The sequence below is a fragment of the Fukomys damarensis genome, unplaced genomic scaffold (assembly GCF_012274545.1).
Source record: "Fukomys damarensis isolate Sample0158 unplaced genomic scaffold, DMR_v1.0_HiC HiC_scaffold_30, whole genome shotgun sequence".
In the NCBI taxonomy this organism is placed as follows: domain Eukaryota; kingdom Metazoa; phylum Chordata; class Mammalia; order Rodentia; family Bathyergidae; genus Fukomys; species Fukomys damarensis.
In genome coordinates this window covers 58,342,032-58,362,175 of record NW_022900942.1, presented here as the reverse complement: position 1 = coordinate 58,362,175, position 20,144 = coordinate 58,342,032, and the positions used below count along the sequence as shown (strand labels likewise).

The 20,144-nt window shown below is 48.1% G+C and overlaps 1 protein-coding gene across 3 annotated transcripts in view; it reads right to left on the bottom strand.

Annotated features, from left to right (window-relative positions):
• Positions 1-20,144, bottom strand: part of Tmem241 (transmembrane protein 241) — a 105,302-nt gene that overhangs the window by 54,276 nt on the left and 30,882 nt on the right. For all 3 annotated transcript variants that reach the window (XR_783196.2, XM_010638719.2, XM_010638720.2), the window contains exons 6-12: positions 16,769-16,794; positions 14,199-14,250; positions 12,576-12,624; positions 11,785-11,879; positions 11,547-11,608; positions 10,125-10,160; positions 3,757-3,791 (exon numbers count right to left, since the gene is read on the bottom strand). Coding sequence is in view for 2 of the 3 variants with exons in the window: in XM_010638719.2 (XP_010637021.1) it covers positions 3,757-3,791; positions 10,125-10,160; positions 11,547-11,608; positions 11,785-11,879; positions 12,576-12,624; positions 14,199-14,250; positions 16,769-16,794 (355 nt within the window). In the remaining variant the exon portion in view is untranslated. The remainder of the gene's footprint in view (positions 1-3,756; positions 3,792-10,124; positions 10,161-11,546; positions 11,609-11,784; positions 11,880-12,575; positions 12,625-14,198; positions 14,251-16,768; positions 16,795-20,144) is intronic.

Sequence of the window (20,144 nt, the reverse complement as noted above, 5' to 3'; positions counted from 1 at the left end):
TGTGTGTGCTCAGGGTTTCTCGGAATTTTGTTTTTGTGCAGCCCAGCATTCTTGTTCTCCTTGGGCCGTGATTCCACAGGAACTCTCTACATCTGATTGGGACCCATGGTGGTAGAGAGAACTCACAGACAGACGCTCTTGGACGCAGTTCCTGGGGCAGGGTGGTCCCTTTCCCCACAGAAGTAACAGCCAAGGTGACCCTGAGAACCTCAGGGTCGGGCGCCACTCGGGCATGCAGAAAGGACGCCTGCGAAGAATCTGTCTCCTGGGCAGCTCTTGGCTCCCCAGATGCCCTCCTCTCACCCTGACAGTGGTCAGGGTGACGATGAAGAATGGCAGAGGATGATCAGTTAGACCCTCGCCTTGGCACCCCATCTTTTAACAGAAAAACTCCAGGGTGTGAACTGCACTCACAGGGGTGCAGCAGCTTTTAAGAGTCCAGCCCAGGCTTTGGAGCCGCTGGAAGAGCAGAGGAACAGTTAGGGGTAGGTTGGAAGGGAGAGAGGCAAAGAACTCAAAGTCCTAGGGAATTCGCCAATCAGATCACAACTCCTACCCAAATCCCAAAAACTGATCCCGTAAATGACTGAGAAGGAGCATAGCCGGCCCGCACCCTTGAGCCATGCCTAAAACCTTTACACATCCCTCACACAGCACCTCGTTCACGGTGCCTTTCTCCCCGTCCCCGGAACTGCCAACTCCTTAGGGAAGCCGAGCTATTGCATTGCCCCTCTGGCCACTTTGTGAGCACTGAACCCAACATGTAGCCAACACTGCTAAACACAATGTATCCGAAAGACCTGAGTATTTCTTGCTCTCCTTGAAGAGAATGTTCCACGGTCTCTCACTGGCTGTGTGGTCCTCAATTTCCAGGTGGCCCCAAACATTTCCCCTTTTATATATTTATTCTGCCCTTCTCTTAGTAAAGTAGCACTATACCCAGCACTCAGGAGACTGAGGCATGAGCATCACAATGACTTTAAGGCCAACGTAGGCTACACAGTGTGTCCAGAGCTAGCCTGAACCACATACAAGACCCTGTTTCAAAAAACAAAACAAAACAAAAAGCACAATCAGGGTACACAGGAACTGCACAGCAAGAATGAGTGACTGTGGTAATTAAACTAAACCGTCAACTGGATGGGCTTAGGAGCCTCCTAGGGGGACAGTAAGCACACTTCTGGGTGTGTCTGGGTAGGTCATGAGGATGTGACCTTGGGGACGGTATCTGATCCCTCACCCCTCCCTCGCTGGCACTGTTCCCCTGCTCTGCTTCCCAAATGAACGCCATGAACTAAGCAGTTTTGTTCCACCTCGTTCTTGTACCATGATGCTTCTCTGCCTTGGAACCACTGACCATGGACTAAACCCCTTTAAAATGTGAGCCAAATTAAAGCTCTCCTTTAAATTGTGGTGTCCAGCATGGTGTTCCAGTAACAGGAAAGCTGGCCAGTTCAATGGCCCTGAGGAGGTTGCAGTGCTGTGCCTGACTGGCACATGAAACCTCAGCACAGGGCCATAAACACGGTAAAGATGCTCACAAGCCAACAGGTCACGTTGCACGCTGCTGCATCGAGCAAGTGGCCGAGGGCTGGCAACATGCTCAGTGGGCGATGTGAGGTCGATGCTCCGGCTTGAACTGCGCTGACTGAGGGAGGAAGGGACCACACTTCTCTGAGGGTTACAGAGCGTGGAAGGGCCACGCTGACAAGTGTGACACACTCCTGCCATGTTCCCGACTGGGACTTGAACGCTAGAGTGACTTCTTCTCACCACACTTGTGCCTTCGCCAGGGGCGGGAACGTGCAGGCGAGTGCTGCTTGCTTTGGCTCACACATGGGCACTGGGCAGCCCAGGTACCAAAGTCATCTCAGGGTCTCCCTGCTCCCCTGGTTCCTTGAAATTCTGTCCTGAACACTTCATATAAATATGGAGTACAAAATTTAAACACAGGAAGAATTCTCTTCTCTACTGCTCAAAAGTCCAAGGGGAAAGGAGCCGGAGGGGCCTTCTCAAGCAAGGCGTGGATTCTTGGAGCCTCCACACGAGTCATGAGGCCAAAGGACAGGAAGAGATTCCACCCACCCAGAGGCCAATCCCAGTGCCCAGGCCACACACCGCAAAGGTGCACCTTCAAGGGAGCCCAGGCCTCTAGTCCTCAAATGGGAGGAAGGAGGGAAGCTCAGGCAAAGGGCCACCTGGGGACCATTACTCAGCAGAAGAGCTCAAATGAGACAACCCACTAGACAGTGGTGAGGTTGCAGAGATACCAGAATCTCACACTGCCGGTGGGAGTGACCAGCGGCACAAACACTTTGAACTTTCTTAGAAAATTAAACGCGCTGTAATCCCAGCACTCAGGAGGCTGAGGCAGGAGGATCGCTGTGAGTTTGAGACCAGCCTGGGCTACACAGTGAGCTCCAGGTCAGTCTCAACTACATAGTGAGACCCTGTCTCAATGCCCCCCTCCACAAAAAAGAAAATTAAATGCAAATCAACTCTAAGGCCCAGTGATCCGGTTTTATCTGCTGCAACCTTATTATCACCACCACAAGCTAACATCACCAGGACCCATCGGAGTCCAGGGCCACTGACTCCCCAGCGTCTTCTAAATCTAAGCTCTGTCATCCCTCACACCAGATCGCCACCGTAATATCCATGTGCCTTCACTGTCTTCAAATGCAAGCACTTCCTTGTGCCTGAGTTGTGCACTTCACAACTTCGGGGGTTGGGGGGGCACCGTGGTGAGGGGCGAGGGTCAACCTGACTGGCTTTGGGATCTGCCCCAGGGACTGGCAGAGCACACTTCTGGCACTTAGAGGTGAGGCCCCTGGGAGGTGACCAGGATTGGGTAACATCATCTAATGATGCCTCTACTGAGGCAGGGGCCCCGTGGCTGGACACGGGCACCTTTCTAAGAGGGAAGGAGACCAAGAAAGACTCAGGATTTGCCAGCAAGAAAGACATCACCAGTTATGACCCTGTGACCTTGGACCATGACTGGAAGCCATACAAACCTCTTTTCTTTATAATTTACCCAGTCTGTGGACTTGTTATTCGCAAAGTGGAACTGTAAGACTTCAAGGCCTTTCAAAGTGAAAACAGCACGGTGCAGTGGAGCACTGTGAGTAACTCCCGAATCTGTGCAGCAGCTGTGGAGCAACTGAGCAGCAACAGTGTGAAATAAGCTCTACAGACTGACTTTACGCTAGAATTGTGAAAACCGGATGGTGACACGTAATGCAGGGGTTTATAAAATAAGGTCAGCTGGAAATAGGATGAATTTGGACTTTTCAGCAAATCCTTTAGCACCAGAACTACACAGCAATTCTGAACCCTTGCGGAAGGAATCTTTGAAAAGAGGGAAACAAGCACTAGTTTGCTCAGCAGGTGATGGACACTTCCGTATACCTGAGACAGAGATCACTAGAAGACGCGTGGGTATCAAAATTCAGGCAGAGTAAGAGTAAGCGCCTGGGCAGTAGATCCATGTCTTCTTTTTCGTTTTAATTTCTGGTGGTGCTGGGAATGGAACCCAGGCCCTCCCGCTCCACCACTGAGCTACAGACCAGCCTGCTCTAGTGAGTTATCAAAAGCACTGCACCTCTCCACGACCTCTCCACGACCACGTTCTCTTCTGGGTGTCTGCAGGGTTAGCACCAGGCCCAGAGCACTAGGCTGAATGGAGACTTTGAACTAACACACACTCTCTCTCCCTTTTTCTCTTCCTCCCTCTTTCTCACCCACCCCCTTTACCTGTGGGATGAGATGCCAATGCCAGGAGCACCACACTGAAGAAGAACAGCACAGTGGTTAGGAAATAATAAAACAAAGTGGTTAGGAATAATAAAACAAAGAGCATTAAAAACAAAAGCAAAAACAGAGTTTCAGCCATTCGACTTGTTTGTTTGTTTCAGGGTCTTGCTTTGTAATTCAGGCTGGCCTTGAACTATGTAGCTCAAGCTGGTCTCGAATTCCTGGCAATCCTCCTGCCTCAGCCTACTACCAAGTGCTGGGATCACTGGCTTGTGCCACACCTGGAAAGCCTTTCTACTTGGAAACAGTTAAATTCACCTGAAAACAAATTACCCACAGGGACTGGCCTCATCCTTTCAAAACCCAACTCCAGAGAGAAGAGGCCCTTGGGACATCCTGCTTTGGGGAAAAACAAAACACAAAAAAACTGAATCCAGCTGTGGGACCGACTGAGGGACTCCCATCCCACCTGCAGGTCACCTGTGCCACTGTTCTCGGCTCCAGCTGGCTCTGTTATCACATTCACCTAATTCTCCAAGAGTATTTGAAAGCTAGACAAAACAAACTCCCAACTTACAAATCAGTCACAATCTGAACGCATCTAAGTATATTATCACTGTAAAATGAACTGTGCAGAGCTCGGCGTGATGGCACACACCCATAGTCTCAGCATTTGGGAGGCTGAGGCAGGAAGATTATTGTGAGGTCAAGGCCAACCTGGTCCACACACAGAGTTCAAGTCTAGCCTAGACTACACAGTGAGACCCTGTCTCAAAAAAAGACAACAATAAAACACAGCTCACATGAGACGGAGACTGCAGGTGAACGCTTTGCATCTTGGTTTCTTTGGAACATACATAACCTGCACATGCTCCAGTTTTAGCGCCCTGGTTCTTCTTTTCATTACAACATCAGGAGCAGAAGTTACTGCTCTTGTCACAGAATAGGAGGAACCACTCTTCATCCCCCAAATAGCCCCTAAATCCTATCATCAGGATCACCCAGAGGGTGACTCTAAAATAAAAATTAGGGGTAACAATAAAAAGAAATCATTAAATCAAAGAGTTGGTTCTCATAAGCCCTATTTGGAATTTTGCAAGTATAGCTTTGCTGCTGTTGTTTTGAGACAGGGTCTCACTGTGTGGTTCTGGCTAGCCTGGAACTTGCAGCGAGCGATCTTCCCACCTGTCTGGCCGGGGCCTCTGGAGTGCTGGGATTACAGGCATGCACCACCACACCTGGCTGCTGGCTGCAGGTGCAGCTTAACCTGCCCCTAGTTCTTCCTCTTAGGCCTCCTTGGGAACAATGACATTGTATTCCTCTCTGGATTCCAGGGCTAGCAGTGTTGCTCAAACAGCAGGGGTTCACGGTGTGTTCTAACACTGCGCATTACCTCTAGGTGTATTTGTGGTGAGAAAACATTTGAAGAAAAAATATAATTTGAGGCCTCTATAGTTCTAAGGTTATAGATTACATGCAAACTCTAATGAGGAAGTTACTCTAATAAAAAGGTATACCCAGTCAGACAAACAGCAGATCGTTTTTAAATTCACTCATTCAGTAAACACTGAAAGCCTAGCATCTGTCAGGTATGGTTTTAATATCTGCGAAGACAGAATGAATAAAATAGAAGAGATCCCTATGGTCCCAGGAAATAGAACAGGAAAACATAATGATGTTATCCTCTCCACATGCTAAACTCTAGGACATTTTCTTGTTTCATGAAATGGTACCCAGAGAGAATGCCTATTTCCCTGTCATGCATGCACAAAATCTTATCTGCAAAATAAGGAGGTGGAGAATGGGCAAGCAGCATAATTTTCTACTGAACAGGCTGGGAGAGACCCAACTCTGCCTTCTATTAAAACGAAACGGTGTGTGCTTGTTCCAGAGCACATATACTAAAAAGGCACGGTATACAAGTGTGTGTGCTGATTTCACTCCTTATAAATGATGCAAGCTCCCAGAAGCAGAGTAAAACCATTCCAACCTCAGAAGTCCGACTTATTTTCAGCCCCACAAACATCCTTCCCCTTCCCTCTTTCCTTCATTCTTTGCCCCTACCTGTGCCCTACTCCTCTCTCTATATCAGAAACATTAGACAAAGTCAGCAGCAGGGAGCAAACAAACTAAATGGTCTAGAAGGGCCTGCCAAAGGCGAGAACCATCCTACTACATGTCTGCATCTCGCCAAATCCTGAGAGCACAGAGCAACTCCTCACCCTGACAGGCGGAGCTTCAGGCTGCCCAGGCAGGACATCGCTAAAGCTCAGCCAGCTGCAGGGTTCTGGGCGCCAGTGGGAGACAGAAGAGAGGCTCGTCCTGATTCACACCTCTTTATCACTCATATTGGAAGGAAAGCCTTGGGGCTTTAGCAGAGTGTGCTGCAATCAGGCAGGAAGTGAGAGCACTGGGCTCACCGCTTGGTGCATTACAAATAATCCTCACATCAGCTGCGGGAAGAAGACAGAGCAAGGACTGAGGGTCAGAGAGGCCCCTTCCCCAGAACCCTACTCCTCTGCTGTGTAATGCAGTTGTACCTTTTGTGCACATCTGCCTAGCAAGGCCCAATGTCTGGAAACGTTTTTTGTGAGCTGAGTGTGGTGGTGCACACCTATAATCCCTGCACTTAGGAAGCTGAGGCAGGAGGGTCAGCAAGAGTTTAAAACCCTCCAGGGCTACACAGTGAGACACTTTCTCAAAAAAAGAAACAAACAAACATTTATTTGTGGTGTGCGGGTTTTTGTTGTTTGGAAGGGGTCCTGAGCACGTTAGAAAGTACTCTGCCAACCACTGATCTTATGCCCCCAGCCCAACGGGCGTCCGCATTTTCAGAAACGTCCCTAGAGGGATCCGAGCAGAGTGGAACTAATGATTGTCTTCTGCTGAGGACAAAGGCGGCCCCAGCCATGCTTTGGGTGTCTTGTGTTTTGAAAGGCATTGTAATAAGTGCAGGATATTTCTGAGGCTTCCCTGCAGAGGGAGTGTATGGCTTGTAGTACTCGGTCTCAGTCCGGGTCTCCCTCGGGAATCAGCCGAGGCTCAGCCCAGACCTGGGTGCGCTTTAATAGCAGGCAGCCGGGGAACCTTGCTTCTCCAGCAGTGCACAGCTAAGGGAGACTGAAACCCAAGGATGATGCTGGCTCTTCTATTTAGAGAAGTCCAGAGGCCGTGTTTGAGTTATAAATTGGGCCACACAAGCAAGATGGTGATTCCAGACAGGAAGTATGGGCTTTTTCTGCCAGAGGAAACACTGTGGTTGCTGCCTGTTTTGCAAAAACCATTACTCTCTGGGAATGATTCTGATGAGGGATGATTCTGAGGATGAGACCTCGGTGAGTGAAGGCCTTCAGGGGAAGCAGCTAAAACACAGGCCACGAAATGGTCTCACTGTGATGACCAGGCTAAGCTTGAACTTGTGATCTTCCTGCTTCAGCCTCCTACAGAGCTAGGATTACGGGGTATAGCACCACACCCAGCTACCCTCACTTTTTTAGTGAAGAAAATTAAGGCACACACAAAAAAAGTTAAGCAAACTGGCCCCACAGCAAACTGGAAATTCAGAAGGCCCTTGCTGAAGAGTCCACTGTGTATGAATGTGACAGTATTTATGATGGGGCACAGAAAAAAGAAGGAAAGAAATCCCAAATTGCTTTAGGGAAAACATCGAAAGCCCAAGTACAGTATTTTCACTAAAAGCAGTTAAGATCTGGAGAAAAGAATGGAAAGGAAAATAGTGAGGAGAAATGAAAAAGTAGAATTTGATGGAAAAATGCATTTGTCATATCTGCTCATAAAAAAATAACTGCAGGAAGGAGCTGGAGAGGAAGAAAGAAAAGAGGGCTGAGCACTTCGGCACATTTGGGAGTAACCGAGGGGAAAGGGCACAGGGGACTTGGTTGGGCTTCGTGGGCCCTCGTTAAGTCAAGCAGCTGGTGAAGAGATTTCCAAATGCAGCTGTGTGAAGCTAGCTCTGTGACAAAGCAAGAGAAATCCAGGGGTCATCAAGAGGAAGTGAATTCAGAGAGCAGAAAACCCCAGAGGAAACGAGGGCTGGTGACGATGGTGGAAATGGAACAAAATAACGTGGACTGAGCAAGGGAAAAGGCAGGGGTGTTCCTGGACAGGCAACGGGACGATCACAAGGGAGGCGGGGAGGAGGAGGAGAGGCGGGAGCAGGAGGAGAGGAGCAAGGAAAGGAAGAGGCCATGAAAAGAAGGGAGGACACACAAGTAACGACACACACAGAGGCGGGAGGAACAAGAAGGGTTTGCGCTTCAGGGAGAAATCAACAGAGGCAGGCAGCTCGAACTCTAGGGCCAAGGATGAGCGTCTTGACCAGAAAGAGCCAGCAAGATGCAGAATGTGGTAAAGGACAAAGAGAGAAGCCCAGAGAGGCTTGGAAGCAGCACAGGGAGCAGACCAGACTCTGGGAAAGGCCAGCACAGGGCCGTGGGGCAGAGGCCAAGGCGTGGAGGAGTGGGAGGCTTGCAGGGGCCGTGGAGACACTGGTGTCTTTGCTTGGCCCAGCGAAGGCTGTGGGCTGGTTGGTAGCTACACTGGTGGGAAGGGGAGGAACTCCTGGTCTTGCTTCTGGGGGCCTAAAGAAATGTGCTGATAGTGGTTGTATTTTAAATATATTTTCAAAATTCATTTTTTAATTTAAGTTTCAATCGAAAGTTAGTCTTTTTATCTTGAATGTCCAGAAATGTATACATATACATACTGTATATATACACACACACACATAAACATATCTACATATAATATTTCTTTATCAAATCCACCTTCTTGGTTGTGTTCAAGAACCATAAGCATGTTGGGCATGGTGATCCTAGACTTGGGAGGCTGAGGCAAGAGGATCCCCAATAGTTCAAGACCAGCCTAGACTATGGTACATAGCGAGACTGTCTCAAAAGCAAACAGGGCTGGGGATTTAGCTCAGAGGCACTGCGCCAGCCTCACAAGTGCAAGGTCCTGAGTTCGATACCCAATACCAAGAAAAAAACAAACAAACAAAAAAGAACAAGTGCGCTAAATCTCTGTAGGTACTTAATGAGGAAAACCAGCTACTCTACAACCATTAAAAAGTAAACAGCTCTCCTAATGTTGCTTTTGTTGCAGTAGCTGTTTTGTTTTATAAATGTTGTACTTCAGATAAATATATGTAGCAATTTGAAAAATAGAAAAAAAAGTTACACTTTATGTTCTGAAATCTATGTAAAGTATAAGATGTTGACCATGCATCTTGTCTAAATAACGTTTCAGCACACAATGCAAATTTGGCTTAGATGAAAGTCAAAACAGTGCAAAAAGTCAAAAAGTGCCCACACTTTTAATCCATGCTTTTATCTGAAAGATAATTTTACTCATTTATGTCACACTTTCTCTTCTTCTTGTGTTGTTTAGTAAAATTCATTTTAATTTATAAGAAATCAAAGTCAAGCTTCAAACTTGATTGTACTTTAACAAATACCCCTTGAAAACACCCTGAAACCCAGGGTTTCGAGTTCTGGGAGTATTTGGGGCTTCATGTCAGAGGCAGCATGGGGAGCTCTTCTCTTCCTTCCCAGGCTCGGACAGAGAGGGAGCACATGGATGCCTCAGCCTTGGGCCACCTCTACCTCGGCCCCTCCCAGCAGTGACATCTCTTCTGCTATCCTAGGAACAACATGGGCAAATGGAACCTGGGAGGGCTGGAGCGGGGCTCAGGGCCACCTGATCAGATTCCAGGGAGCATCTAGAAGCCAGAGGGTTGGGCTGAAGCTTCCCTAAGTCCACGAGGGACAGGGGTGGCAGGGCCAGAGGTCAGGGCCAGAGCCCCTCTTTCCTGGTCTGAGGGCTGTGCCACTACAGTGGACCCCTGACACGAACTCAATTCATTCCCAAGGGCTGGTTGTAACTCGAGCTGGTCAGTGAAGGCTCAGGATCCTCTGCACAGCCTTCGGAGTCTCTCTCCTGTACACAGGCAGATCTCAGTGTCCTTGGAGAGATACTGGCCCAGATTTCCCAATGAACCCCACATGGGAAAGGGTATTGTAATGTTCCTTCTAGAACTCTTTAAGGTTTAAATCAGGGACCACCTGCAAGCACAAGTGGCCAGGTTGTAACTCGAGACTTTGTTCATAAGTTAAATCCAAAATTCTGGTCATAAGCCAAGTTGTTTAAATGTCAAGCTGGTTGTAACTCGAGGGTCCACTGTATTTGGCTGCCTCAATTCTGCTCATCTCACAAATTATTTAACTTGATTTCCTGGCAAGCCTATTTGTTCAGAGCTCTTTTAATCATAGTATTGGAAAATAAAAATTCATTACCTCCAAAAGAACTGTTTAACGTTGCTCTTTAAAAAACATTAAATTATATTTTACCTGAATATATAGTTTAAGTACTGCTGGTCAATATCACTAAGGAACCAGAAAGAAAAATGTAAGACATGAAATAACACAATGATTCTTAAATACATAAAGTAATCATTATCCTCTACAATAAATTCTATCTAAGTAAGTTACCACTGTCGTAAATTATCAATAAACAGGAGGGGGCCAGGGATGTAGCTCAGTGGTACTGTGCCTGCCTGGCAAGTGCAAGGTCCTGAGTTTGATCCACAGTACCCAATAAATAAATAAATAAACAAACAAACAGGAAGAATACTTTATATTCTAAACATTTCTAGGTTCTTTTTTAAACCGAGAATAAATTTTTAAAATATCTTTTCTATTTCTAAAAATTATTTTAAAATTTTTAACTTGTACATCATAATTGTACCCTGATTTGTTTCTTAAACAAACAGTGCTTACACATCCCACACATGTTCACCTGTGGCCAACTGCTTCCCACTGGCCATTTTCAAAGGACTGCAGATCTAGGCCACCAGCCTGGCTTCTAAAGTGACCATATTTAACAAAAAATAGAGGCAAATTCAAATAAATCTGAGTTTCAGCTAAACAGTAAAACTTTTAGCGTCCATTCTAAATATCACATTGGATATAAAATAAAATAATTATCTGCTGCTTACCTGAAATTCAAATGTAACTGGGCATCCTATATTTTAGACAACTTTCCTGGCTTTTTCATGCAAAAACACTTTATTAAAACAACAAAGGGATCTGGGTGGGGTGGCACACACCTGTTTTCCCAGCATGCTAGGAGGCTGAGGCAAGAGGATCTCAAATTTGAGCCCAACACAGGCAACTTATCAACTTAGCAAGTTTCTGCCTCAAAAAAAATTTGTTTTTAAAGATCTGGGGATGTAGTTCATTATGAAGGCCCTGGGTTCAAAATCCAATAATGAAAAAAATGTTTTAAAGCTCTGTCAAAGTTGATGTTTCTCAGAGCGCATGACCTCCCTTTCCATCGCGGGCCTTTGACAGCCCCCACAAACCCAGGCCAGTCTCGGGCCCTGACTGCCCAACTCCAGCTCAGCAGGTCATAGTGATTGTCTTTTTCTATCTACCTTTGCCAAGGTGGTTCTGTTTGCTGCACACAGTGAAGGCCTCATTTTACCGGAGAGCAGGCTAGAAGCCTGGGGATTCCTGGGTGTAAGCTGAGTCCCTCTGAGCTAGAGGTGGCCAGCCAGGGGCCCCAGCAGTGGACCACACACACACCCTGACACTCTCCTGTAGGAGGCTGCCCCAGATGAAGGGGGCCAGGCAGAAGTGGCCCAGCACCAAGAGCAGAGAGGGAGCTTAGAGTGCGGTCTGCACCCTGTCTCCACCAGACCTGTAGTCACACAGACCTCGCCTTCTTTAACCCACAAGCACACACACGCACGCACGGCATTAAGTGCTTACCTTGAGGTGCCAGGTTTCTGGGCCTGGCGTAGTATTTTATACGCCCCTGGAAATGAAGCAGCATGCACATCACCGATGTGTCCTGTGAAAGAGCTGCCTGCACTTGGCCCTTGGCCTGGGCACAACCAGGGCAAGGAACAGCAAACGGGGGTCTCAGGAGTGGGAACTCAGTGATCTTCCGGGGTGGGGCTGGCCAGTCCTCCAGGGGCCAGTGGAGAGGCCAGGCAGGCACAGCAGCCGGGACAACAGGTAGATTCCAGTCACAGGAAGGCTTTCTCTCCTGAGTGCCTCGCCCGGGCGAGAAATGCCGCGGGGGCTCTGACCTGAGCTGGCCTGTGCTAACAAAGACGGTGTGCCAAACACAGCGACAGCCTGCTGCCTCCCCCCCACGACTACAGCCAAGAGTCACTGAACTTGAGATTTCAAAGGACATCAGATGGTAACCAGCTACACTGTTTAATTTTGAGGGACAGATGACTGAAAGAGGTTTTCACATGACGTCCTAGATACCTTCCGTTTATATGAGCAGGAGCAGGAGCAGGCAAAACCCAGGCCATCATGGAAAAGAGGAAATTATATAGGAAATGGAAATATTTGAGGAAAAACTCCACAAAGAAAAGCCAACCCAGAAAATGCCCATCTCATTTTAACACTTTTTTTTTCTTTTTGGTACTGGAGATGGAACTCAGGTCCTTGTGCTTGCGAGGAAGGTGGTGGCACCACTGAGCTAAATCCCCAGCCCTCATTTTAACTTGTTTTAATTAATTTTCTTATGTTAGGGTTACTGAAAAGTGGATATAGAATAAAGACTAAATAACAAATCTTAATTATTTAAGTAAGCATTTTTTCAAACTTACCTATGCAGAGACAGGTGGTGGCACCACTGAGCTAAATCCCCAGCCCTCATTTTAACTTGTTTTAATTTAACTTGTTTTAATTTTCTTATGTTAGGGTTACTGAAAAGTGGATATAGAGTAAAGACTAAATAACAAATCTTAATTATTTAAGTAAGCATTTTTTCAAACTTACCTATGCAGAGTAAGTGAATTACAGCCCAAAAATATCCCTCTGGATCAAACTGCAATGTAGGATTAAAAAAAGAAAAAACGGGTTTTACAAAATGGCTGGATGTACAGACAAGCAGGACCCAGTGTGGTGACAGAAACCCGAGTCAGCTCCACACTGTGCCTGGGCCTCGCCAGCAGTCAGGGTCTCCTGGTTCCTGACACAGGAGCCCACAGCCTTCTCCTAAGAGGATTCTGCCCCCAGCACCCTGCTCCCCAGCCTGCACCCACACGGCCTGCAAACAGACTCAGAACAGGAGACAGATCATTTGCAAGTGAGAAAGGCACCATGAGGTGGAGGGGGCAAGGTAAGGGGTGGAAAAAGAACTAAGAGTGTTACGTACGTAGATTAACTCCCCACCATGAAGTTAACTGTGAACTGCAACAAGCACTAATAGAAATAAAAACTAAAGCCTAAAACAAACAAATGCAAACTCATGGCACCCAAGAACCTCCATGACAACCCCCACCAACCCCTCCAAGTGCATCTACAGACCCAGCACAAAACAAGAATGACCTGCATTTCCCTAAGCGTGAAGGCTTTGCCCCACAATCCAGCTGAAGGGACTCCTCTTCTCCTTACTCTCCAAAGGACTATCATCTGATACACCCTAAAGTTTCTTTATTCTTTATCTGTTTCCACTGCCACCTGCTCTCCACTAGATTATAAATTCCAAGAGAGCAGGAATTCGAACTAGGTAGACACAAAGTAGGTGCTCAATTAAACTAAATCCCGGAATACTCACGACCCTCCCCCATGCTGGCTTTGCCTGCTCCCTCCTCCTGGCCAGCTCCTGTTCTCTTCCAGATTTGGGTCCATTAAAGGACATCTGGGTCACAGCCCCAATCCTCACTCGGTCTTCAGCTGCTGACCTTGAGGGCCTCACTATTCTTTAGCTATAAAATGGAGATAATAATATTCCCTGCCCCTACAGAGTCGCTGTGAGATTTTAAATAAAACAGGGCACATAAAGTACCGGCAGAGAGCCCGGCCCGCGGCAGGATTCCTGTAATCACTAGCTGCCCCTTCCTGTCCGAGCCTCCTTAGGTGCAGGCCCGTTCTGCCCCGAACCAGCCCTGACTCCCCGCAGGGCCGACCTGTTGGCTGGTCTCTTTCCTCCGCACCGTTCTAAATAGATGCCGACTTCTGCCAGCACAAGGACGGCTCTTTGTGCCCGCAGAGCCTGGCTCGGTGCCTGGCACTTGGGTGACTTCAGGACGCAGGGGAAGAACGGGAGGGAGGGAGAAAAGAAAGAAAAAACTGTTTGTAAAATGACTACACAGCTGGGGGTGTCATCTGAAGGATGACCACATTGTGCAGGAAAACCACATTGCCACCGGAGAATACTGTGACAATCGTTCCCCAGCAGAGGCCCCAGGGATTCCAGGGACAATGATTTGGGCTCAGTGCCCGAGGCTGGGGACAGAGGAGCAGGCACACAGGGTCGCCGGGCAGGTGCCCAGGGCACTGAGAGCTGGAGGCGGCTCTGCCAGCTGCCCAGATGCTGGTGGCCAGGGAAGCTGTGCACATGCGCAAGGCTTCAGCTCGGAGAGCCACTGTATAGGCGCAGCACATTCCCGGACTTACCTGGGGATCGTTGAAGGGAAGGCACCCAGCAGCGGCCAGGAGGAAGAGGGCACTGTGGACAGACAGATAAAAAGCCTCACTTTCAACATCAAAGCGCATCCCAGAGAGTGCAGAGACGGAGGAGACCATCCGGGGGCCCAGAACCTCACTACCCAGGGCGTCTTCAAAGTCTTTTTTCCCTCTGCTGCTGGGCTGGCCGATCCCAGAGTCCGACACCTGCCGGATCCTCGAAGCCAAGGCTGGCCGGTCAGGAAGGCTGTACGCTGTCTGGTGTCTAAGGACCAGAGGGTTTCCAACCCCCCCTCAGCAAAAACACCAGTGGCAAACTGGGCATCACATCAAAATCGTGCCAGTTATAAAAAGGAAGACACATTCAAATCCTTGACGCACCCTCTTAACCAAGTGACCGAACTCAGTGGCTCCAAGGAGGGACAAAGCCACCATCACACCCTCCTGCCAGGACGCAACTGGTGCACACGCTGATGTTCCTGTCAACAGCGGAGCCTGCACCCCACTGGGAGGAAGCGCTGAGACCGGTCCAAACTTGGGGACAGTCCACAAAGCGACAGGTGGCACTTCAAAATGTGAAGGCAGCCAGGCATGGTGGCGCACACCTGTAATCCCAGCACTCAGGAGACAGAGGCAGGAGGGTCACTGTGAGTTCCAGGCCAGCTTGGGCTATACTGTGAGTTCAAGGGCAGCCTGAACAACATAGCAAGACCTGACTCAAAAAAACAAAAAATATTCACACGGACATATTTACAAATGAAACGCTGTGAAGTCATACTGAAGAGAGGCAGTGGGTGGGTCCCTAAGTAGAAAAACTGCTGAAGCTGAAAGAGGGCATCTGCCTGGCATTGTATTTTTCTGTCTACTTCTACATGTGTTTGGTAATTTCCACAGTACAGTGTTTTCTAAAAATTCTTGCACAAAGGAAAAACACAGACATTGCCAATCGTGAATCTTTTTAGGAAGCTGTGCTTAACAGTCACAAAGCCCCTCTGGGTTGGTTCTCCCAGGGCTTCGCAAAGGAAAAGATCTGACCTACAGCTTCCCCCAGTCACTCTCTACTGCTCAACAAAAGCACCAGGAAGCACAAAATCTGAACCACCTCTTGTCCCTCCTCTTTCCGCATTACAAATGCAGTGATGTACACAGCGCCACCCCGCCATGGACCAATGCATCAGGCATGAACGGAAGCACCAAGCACAGCACTCTGGCTGTCACGGGGATTCTGTCACACGACACCTCATCCGATCCCAATTCTGTAATAAAGACCAACATGGTGGGCTGGGCTGGAGGCAGGACTAACATAAGGGCCCTGGGAGGGTGGGAAGGAGCGGGTGTGGCCTGAGGCTCACCTCCATCTCCAGCCTTCACAGACACTTCACCGACACACACACAGCCCAGAGGACAAGGCACAGCAGAGTGGGGTGAGCAGAGGCCAGACTCGGACTGCACAGCACCCGGCGGCTTCTAGGTGGGAACAGGGGAGACTCCCATGAGTCTGGGGTCCACCAGAGAGGAAGGCTTCCCGGAATACAGGGCGATCCGCATGCACAGGGGACGAGCACAGGGACCCCAGCAGACGGCCCTGTGGGATGGAGGACCAGGCTGAGGCCTGGCTCCCGCACACGTGACCTGCAGCAGTGCCTGGCTGCCCTGCATATTCATGGGATTCATGCCTCTGTGGCACCTGCAAATCCCCTTCAGAACAGGTGGATGAGTCCTGAGGTTTAGTTTTATATAGTTTCTCTTTCAAGTTGTCGAAAAAGGTGAGGGGGATTGGATGAAAGCCCACAAATATTTGAAACCAAAATCTTAAATCCATGTACAAAAGCGCCTCGATTGGCTTTCTGTCCACACCTCTGAGCTGTTGAGCTGGTGCAGAGGAAGCAGGAAGCGAGGAAAGCTCGAGGCCTGGGGTTGGAGTGGGGGGTGAAGGGACTGCATGAGAACGCACGGGTCACATTGCCAAGGAAACTGAGGCTCAGTGGACAGTGAGACTGACCCACAATGGACATGGTCATGCACACCTATAAGTCCAGCACTCAGGAGGCTGAGGCAGGAGGATCACTGCGGGTTTGAGGCCAGCTTGGGCTCCACAGTGAGTTCAAGGCCAGGATAAACTACATAGTGAGACCCTGTTTCAAAACAACAACCAAATAAACTGCCTAAGATCACTATGCTGTGTCCTAGGATGGCAATTCAGATCCTGGGACCCGCAGCTAGTGTATTTTCCACCATGGAGAATCTCAAAGGCCCGATGCACTCCCAAAACTTTTTTTTTTTTTACTATTTTAAGTTGTTTCCATTTTCATTCTTCATTGGTGTTGCACAACTATTGTGGAAGTTTTGGGACATCAAAGGCTGAAATCTAGCATGGGCTGGCTGTTATTTATTTTCCCTTTAGGAGTAAAATATTGCGGGAAAAAAAAGAATAAATTTTAAAATAAGCTACAAAATTGGATATGTGACTATTTATAACAAATTCCTGTCAGTGCCCACAGTGCATGTTTCCCAAGTTAAAAAAAAACAATAACAAAAAAAAAAACCCAAAAAAACCTTACCTGCAGATCTTTGCAGAAGATATCTTCTGTATGAAAGAAAACAGACAGATTAGTCTTCAAAATCACTTTTTTCCTCCCTCAAAGGAAAACATTTAGGTTAAGAGGCAAATAAATTATAAGCAAATTCATGAATGGGTCTAAGAGCATGCTGCACGTTAGAATTTACTGAAGCTTTTTCTGCTTGGACCAAATGAAGGATGGGTCAGCTCAGAGTGGAGTCTCTTTGTGAAGTGTTTTTACCACCAGAAAGAGGTTTACTGGTAAAAAACAAAATATCAGTCCAACCTTCCCGAGTCTTACAACCAAGAATCAGAGTGAGGAAGAGAGAAAATGCGAGGTAACATGCAGGGCAGGAAAAGAAGCTAAACTCTAGTTCAACTTCTATTTTGTCTGTTTCTCTGTCCATTTATTCATTTACCTATTTTTCTTTTTTTCTTTGAGATAGGGTCTTACACTGTAATTCAGGGTGGCCTTAAACTCACTTCATAGCCTAGGATGGCCTCAAACTAACAGCAACCCTCCTGCCTCAGCCTCCAGCATCCTGGGATTATAGGCACATGCCAACCAAGCCTGGCCCTCATTTACCTATTTTTGAGACACTATCTTGCCCAGGCTGACTTCAGACTCCTGGGTTCCAAATGATCCTCCTGCCTCAGCCTCTCAAGTAGCTGAGACTATATAGGCATGTACCACCATGGCTGGCTACAGGCCTGTATTTTTAAATATTCCTTTTATTAACCCAACTCCAATTATCTGGTATGGTGTAAACATTAAACAGAAAAAAAAGAAAGAACGTATTACTCCACCCCTGGAAAAGTGACAGACAACAGTTAGGATACCAGTTCAGAAGAAGTATGACAGATAAACTCACTGTTTAGAAGTGACGAGTTCGTGAGAAAAACATAGGTGGTTTGCTATGAAAGCTAACAACCTCCGATGTGTTGCTAATAAGTAGGTTTTTGCTATCATCACAAATTCTATCTGTGCACTGAACTGTGGCCTGCAGTTTCAGATCTTTCATCTCTGACCAAGGCAACTGTGGCTCTAACTGTACCCTGGCGGGAAGACTTAGCACCTAAATGCAGAGAGAGACACAAACCCGGGCCAAGGTGCCCAGCTGGCACACCTGCATAATTGCCCCCCATTATGGTAAAATTCCAGCTAGAACATTCTAGACCAGATGCAGTGGAAATCCCAACGATCTGGTGCAAGAGTAGGAACAGAGGATCCAGATCACAGAAAGGGGTGGCCCAAGTTTCCCACCCAGTCGCTGCCCACACCAAAGGTGACACCCAGCCAGTCCTGGCCTCCCAAACAGCAGGGTCTTAGTCTATTCCTGGGACCTTGTGGACTGCAAGGACCAGACTGCAGAGGATGAGAACAGGCCATGTGTGTTAGTCCATTCTCCCAGGGCTTGGAAAACAAGTGAGAAGTTAATAAGGTACTCACCTGCTCAGGTTGCTGGTGCACAGAGCCTGCTAATGAGTCCTGGTGAGATTGGGGGTGGGGGTGGAGCTCTGCCTGGGTCAGTTCAACTCCTCAAAAGTCAAACTGCCAATAATAACAGTAAGTGGCTAACATAACTCTGGGATTGCTAAATTACCTGGAGGGGAACTTACTCTATGCGAGGCACAACTATAAGGGCTCTGCATGGTTAAGTCATTTAATTATGGAATGATTGCTAGGGGGAGTGGCACATATGGGAGGCTGAGGCAGGAGGACTGCGGAGGGTTAGGCTACATAACAAGTTCAAGGCCAATCTCAACTACATTGTGAGACTGTCTCAAAAACAAACAAAAAAACTAAGGGATGACTAAGTCATACGTTATCTGTCACAGATGAGGGCACTGACAAACTGATGGGGTATTAGGGAAGTAGCCAAGGTCACAGGGTTTGGGCCCAGGCATTCTAGTTGCAGAACCTGACCTTATTCCACCAGTGCCCACCTGCTAATTGTACAGTGACACCTACTGGCCCCCTCAGACCACCAGCCTGTTTGCTGTTTCCTCTGCCTGCCTAGAAAGTGATTTCACCTTGGGTGTGGTGGTGCCTGCTGTAATCCCAGTATTTGGGAGGCTGAGGCAGGAGAATTGCTGTGAGTTCAAGGCCAGCTGGGGCTGTATAGTGATTCCCCGTCTCAAAAAAAAAAAGAAACAGGGGGTGGAGGGAGACTGGCTGAGACTTTGTGGCTCAGCTCAGTAAAGGAAGGAGGCAAGCTACCAAACAAGCAAGTTCCTTCACGGCGCAGCTCAGATCTAGCCCCCGGGGACACCTCCCCACTCCTTCCAAGCCGTCCCCAGGGTGGTCACTCACACCCCTCCCCAGCCCGTGTGACATCTACCAGAGCCACGGCCCAGGGTTACAGGTCAGCTCCTCCACCCAAGTCTGAGTCCTGTAAGGGTCATGGATGTCTTCTCCAGCTCCGCAGCACTGGGCCTGGCAGCGCTGGCTGCTCAGCATACACACAATGCGGGATGACCAGTGAACTAGTGAGTCCTCCAACACATCCACAAGGCAGGAAGATTAATTCCATGAGCCGCACACTGCCTCAGAGTCAAGCTGCATGCATGTGTGTGCACGTGTGTGTGCACACACACACAAGGAACCAGTTGTGGGGAGTGGAAATGGACTACAGGCTCCAGACTGTTTATTCTCATCATCAAGGAACAAGGTCAGAAGGAGGTCACCTTCACTCCCCAAACACTTCATTGCATGCAGTAAAATCAACACATAACAGAAAACACAGCCTCCTTGTAAAGGTGGACAGGGTGCGAGGTGCAGAGCAACTGCGTGCCTCATGAAATGTGGTCACTTCATCAAGGTTCCTGGCTGGAGGATCCAGAATGTAAGTCACACTGAGAAGATTTCCACCAGGGACTCGGGCTACACGGCCACACCACTGCGGAACAGGAGGTAAATGAGACACAGGAGCTCAGCTGTCACATGCTTTCCCGCCTGTGAGACACCCAGAATTACATAAATAAAGAGCAAAATAAGAGACAGATAATGCGAAAGAGAGAGATAGATTTTTTGCAAAAGGGAGGGAGACCAAGAGATGGAAGGAAAGGGAGAGGAGGGGAAGGGAAGGAGATGAACAGAGAATTAAGATGCACTGCATACCTGCACTGACTTCCCACAGGGAATGTGATCACTGCATACAGCAAATATGTACTAATAATATATTAAAAGTGAAAGCATATCCTAGCGGTCTTCATTACAGAGCAGATCTGAATGCTAAATGGCTAGAAACCACCTCCAAGTCTGGAGCAGCGACTGGCCGACACATTATGGTTCATCCGATGCACAGCAATGGCAAGAATAAGGGTTCCTGATAACTGCTAAATGGGAAACAGGATGTATCTATAGTGTGCGCAAA